This window comes from Populus alba, chromosome 6, assembly GCF_005239225.2.
Source record: "Populus alba chromosome 6, ASM523922v2, whole genome shotgun sequence".
NCBI classification, from domain to species: Eukaryota; Viridiplantae; Streptophyta; class Magnoliopsida; order Malpighiales; family Salicaceae; genus Populus; species Populus alba.
Genome location: NC_133289.1, coordinates 17175159 through 17180733, shown reverse-complemented (window position 1 = coordinate 17180733; position 5575 = coordinate 17175159). Strand labels below are relative to the sequence as shown.

General features: G+C 34.2%; 1 protein-coding gene across 1 annotated transcript; it reads right to left on the bottom strand.

Annotated features, from left to right (window-relative positions):
* Window positions 1-3395: 3395 nt before the first annotated feature.
* Window positions 3396-5238, bottom strand: LOC118043929 (CBL-interacting serine/threonine-protein kinase 6). Its single transcript, XM_035052048.2, has one exon. It carries the CDS (start codon window positions 4895-4897, stop codon window positions 3584-3586), a length of 1314 nt encoding a protein of 437 aa, XP_034907939.1. The 5' UTR covers window positions 4898-5238; the 3' UTR covers window positions 3396-3583.
* Window positions 5239-5575: the final 337 nt, after the last annotated feature.

The window sequence follows — 5575 nt, the reverse complement described above, 5'->3', positions numbered from 1 at the left end:
TGGTTAATGATGTGGGGGTGGAATTTGAAGATGAAGGGGGGCATGGAAAATATGGTGTCAGACTATTTTCACCAACTGTTTGGTGAAAGTCCCGACTCAAGTGACTTTGTAACAAACCATATAGTCCTTTGTGTTTTTACAGCAATAAACTCTACTTTTTTTTCACCGTTCTAGGTTAAGGAACTCAAAAGGGATGTGTTTTAGATGAGAGTAGATACTTCACCAGGATTCGATGGCTTAAATCCTAAGTTCTTTCAACAATTCCAGAACTTAATAAGGCCAGTTGTGGTATTAGATGGAGAGTAAGGAATTCCTAACAAAACTTACCAAGATCATGCTTGTATTGATTTCCCATTAAAGGACTACAAGTCAATTGCTTTATGCAATATCTTGTATAAAATCATGGTGAAGGCTTTGGCTAAAAGACTAAAAGGAATTCTATCCAAAATCATCTCACCTATAAAAACAGTTTTTGTCCCAGGCAGGTCAATTAATGGTGATGTCGTTATTGCCTTTGAAACCATCCACCATATGAAGTCAATGGTGAATTGGGCTTCAGCAACAACGGATCATATTGTTTTTTCTTTTGCAGTGTAGAAACTCAAATGTAAATCATGATGGGTAGAGCCCATTGATTATTCCATTGTAAGCCCAACTTAAGTTCCATTACAAATCTAGCTTCTGTCTGAAACTGGCAAAAACCCCGGGATATGTGACTGATCTTATATGCAATTCTGATGCTTTTTGCTCATCTTGATTTACCAACCGAACGGTCCATGGACAAAAGTGGGCCCACACTCTTCCAATTGCTCTTTTTATTTCTTTCATTATATATATATATATATATATATATATATATATATATATATATATATATATATATATATATATATATATATATTTATTAACATGTGTATCCGGATTAACTTGCGTGTATCTCAACTAATTTCATGAGCTCTAAAATTAACGATTATTTAAATATTCAGTAACCATCATATTAGCAACCACATGTCTGAAACTCAAATAATAATATATATTCTTAATTAACTTGTATGTGAATTAAGAAATAATTATTTTGTAAAACCATCTACCTGGGAATCAAAACAATGGGTTTAAGAATAACCTGGTTTTAATTAACAAGAAGAAGAATAAACAGCGGTGCCCGCTGTTGTCTAATCAATAACCGTGACATCAACAATGCTTTGGCAAGTTTTGTCTTCTTTAACAATGATTGAAGACTTGTAATTATATTGAAAATTGTCTCGTAATTCTTTTTAGTTATAATAGACCATCAATGTAGGATCACGACGGTTGTTTGGTACATGATTGAAATGGTATCTTTTTTAAAATTTAATTATTTTAATATATTGATGTTTAAAATAAATTTTTAAAAATAAAAAAATATATTATTTTAATATATTTTATAAATAAAAAAATATTTTAAAAATCAACCATTATATTATTCTCGAGTATCAAATATAATAAATTTACAAAAATGCATCATCATCCATTGCCACCTCCTAGGGCCTCAGCACTATAATGCTTGTAAACTAATCAAAATTAATAACGATGTTACTAAAGAACTAATATTTAACCACTTACCTGGCTGAATCTAAAAGACCTCCCCCACTTGGATGCGAAAGAATGGAAACATTGCCATGTGCATGTTTTCTTTGCCTTGTTTATGGTGTTAGTTTGTGTTTTTTTTTTTTCCAATCATTTATGCGAGGAAGGATGCAATTAAATTGATCATTTTTTAGAAATTATTAGTAATAATTTCTAAGGAAAACTTAGTAATTGATATGTAAAAATGTAATGAAAAGTCTTCGCATACAAGTTCAGAATTAGGCCCAAAATGATAGGTTGCTGAAATTTGATCAATCATTTATTTTGTAAAACATGGGTAACTCTCTCAATAAATATGATTAGTAGGTGAACAAATTCTCTATGTTATTTATGAGAGCTTTGACAGTTTAGTTGTTGTTATTTTTTAAATAATTTTTTGTATTAAAATACATGTTAATGATATTTTTTATGTTTTAAAAATTATTTTTGACATTAATACATCAAAATAATTTAAAAATACTAAAAAAAATATTAGTTTGAAGTTAATAAAAAAATAAAATAAATTTAAATTTTTTAAAATATAAAAATAAATTAATCCACAAGGCTGTGACTGAAGCAATTATTCATTTTTTAATGCCACTTTTTCGTACTTAATGACTCAGAAAGCCATCATCGCTAATGATTATCACATTAAATCATCCCAATCAAGGCTATCACTGCTAATAATATGGTTAAAAAATCAACTTAACCTACTTGTTTAATCATTTTAATTTAATAATTTATGATATAAATAAAAATTTAAAATATAATTTATATTATTATTCAATATATTCTTTAAAATAAACAAAAAAACTGAAAACTTAGTATAAATTCACTAGCATGTGCTATTAATTATATTTTAATTAAAAAAATAAAAATAATAAGAATTATTAAAGAATTTAAATTTATAATATCATCAAAACACTAATATTATATTAAAGAATTATTATAATGTAATAGTTTAAGTTATTAAATAAAATTTTAAAATATAAATATAATTTATATTAGACTTAAAAAAAATTATGTAATGAAGGTTTTTCCTTTTGAAAATATGTTCCCATTTAGGTTTTGGAGTCTGAAATACCCCTCGTCCTTGATTTTCCATCCACCTGATGCCACGTCATCTTCCATGATAGATGTCTTGTTGTTTGTTCTTTAAGAAACCAGCAAATCAACTCAAATTTATCGAAGATATTTTTTAAGTGCAGCGCAATCTCGCTCATGCTCGTTTAGAGCAACTTGAGCGGGTTGGGCAACAGAAGAGAGGACAATAATTGAGAAGGTTCAGCGTCAGCCATTTGACATACAGTGATCCCAATCATATAAACGCCATTTAACGCTGTACGACAACGTTTTGATTTATGTCCTATCATATACTCTCTACAAGGTTGGACGCGCTACTCTACGCGTGCAACAACATCAACGAAGATTACGTAACCATAAAGCTCAATTCTTTTTATTCTTTTTAAAAAATATTTTTCAAACACACAAAATATAAATTATATTCTACCTAAAAAATAAATAAGAATGGGGATTTCAGATCAATCATGCTCTTTCGTGTCCGTTTGGAGCAAGATGCCACCACTGTTTTGAGTTTTGAAAACAAAAATTCCTGCAAATTAAATTTTATTTTTGTATTTTTAAATTATTTTAACCACCAGCAGCGCATCCACTTCATGCAAGAAGCACGTCATCGTCCTCGAAAACGAAAGATGAAAAAGGAGAAAGAATGCCGACCAATTTTCTAGTTACAACTCAAAGAGTAGAAAAGGAAAAAGAAGAAGACAAAGTTAATGAAACAGAAGAACAATCCAATCCAACATGGAACATACATAGCACACACAAACATGAAAATGTGATCAAAGATTTAAGATTTTGGCGACTGAATTCACAGATCATTTCTACTCTGTGACAACACCACATAATTCCCACGCACGGAGAGGTAAAAAAGAGATGAAATGAAGACCATTTCTCAGATTCAAGCGAGAGTTGAATTGTCTGCGGGAGATGTCCAAACAATATCCTTGAGGGCTGGTCTCAGCTCATTACTGCAGAATTGGTTGTACTCCAAAGTGTCTCCATTATCTTTCTTCACCTCCACCACCAGAAACGATGGCGTGACAGCAAAAATGTCAGCTGCAATAGCTAGCTTTCCTTTCCTGCCCCTCTCCTGCCCTTGCAATCTCACTTTGGAATCACTCTTCTTGACATTGAAGTTCCCTGCTTTGGCCACCTCTTCGAGTCTTGAAATCACACTGCTTGCTGGCCTTGTTGTGGCAAATCTCAGCTCCTCTTTCCCCTCCTTTGTCTTCTCCTCAAAAAGCGGTGATAAATTGAATCCCTGTGATAAAGATATTATGTGAAACGCGTTTAGTGTTTCAGGTTGCTTTGCTTTGTCTCCGTTAGCATCTTCTTCTCCATTGAAAGCGTCAAACTCCATCTCTTCTTTGCTTCTCACCGTCTTTGGCAATGATTTCTTGAACCAAGTTGAATCCATGACCTTGGATGTCGTGATTCGAGTGCTTGGATTAGGATCAAGAAGCTTCGTGATCAGTCGTCGAGCTTCAGAGGAGAACCATTGGGGGCATTTGAAGTCACCTCTGTAAATCTTTCGATACATGGCCACAATATTATCATCTTGAAATGGCAAGAAGCCAGCAAGGAGCACATAGAGAATAACACCACAAGACCAAAGATCTGCTTTAGCACCATCATACCCTTTCTTCCCAATTACTTCGGGTGCAACATAAGCTGGTGTTCCGCAAGTTGTATGCAATAACCCATCCTGCTTCAAATGCTCAGCGAAAGCACTAAGCCCAAAATCTGTAACCTTCAACTTCCCATCTTCATCAAGCAGCAAATTCTCTGGCTTCAAATCACGATGATAAACACCGCGACTATGACAAAAATCAATAGCAGATATCAACTGCTGAAAATAAACTCTAGCCACATCTTCTCTTAGCCTACCTTTAGCAATCTTGGAGAACAACTCGCCGCCTCGAACAAGTTCCATGGCGAAATAGATCTTGGACTTGCTAGCCATGACTTCATTTAATTCAACGATATGGGGGTGCCTCACCATCTTCATAACTGATATTTCTCGCTTGATTTGCTCCATCATTCCTACCTTTATCACCTTCTCTTTGCCAACTACCTTCATGGCTACACTCTTGCCACTTTGCAAATTACGCGCGTGGTAGACTTTAGCGAAGGTGCCATGGCCTAGTAACCGACCCAGTTCATATTTCCCATGAAGCAAGGTCGGGTGGCCATCACTTGTTTTTTCTGCCATCGAAAGAAAACTTCACTAGAAAAAAAAACTTAGGGAAATAAGATATACAGAGAGAGATTTAAGATTTTGGAAGGTGAAAACTACAAGATTTAAGAAGGAGAAAATGGCTTGGGAAAACACTATGGATCACCCGTCCTCGACGTGTTTTCGGTGGCAGTTTCTGCCGCCGATGCACTTCTTGGCACGGTAAGATAATTCAGAGCTTGTTAACAGAACCCCTCTCATCTCTCTGCATTCCCTAACAGGGCTTGTGTTTATGGAAAGAGAATTTTTTTAAGCAAAGGGAGTAGAGAAGCAAACGGGATTTGTTTTCGGCTTCTCTTCCTTTCTTCTTGTAAGTTCAATGTATCGAGGATGTCTTTATAGCAGTTTTTGCGGTCCTAATTTACCAATTTGTCCTCACTTGGTGGTCTCAGTCAAGAGTTCAATCTGACGGTTATAAACATGGTTTGATAGGTGGCACTTGCCTGGATGACGTAACCAGTCCTTTACACGTGATATTACCATTATAGCCTTTTCGAGCCCTGTTTGTTAGGTTATTAATAATTCCAATGTGGACCCCAGTGCGTGAATTTTCTTCTTGTTTCTCATGAAAAATCATGGTTGGTTATAAGTTATTGGATGCGGTGATGTGCATAGGAGATTGCAGGCTAGGATAACAGTATATACCACCAAACA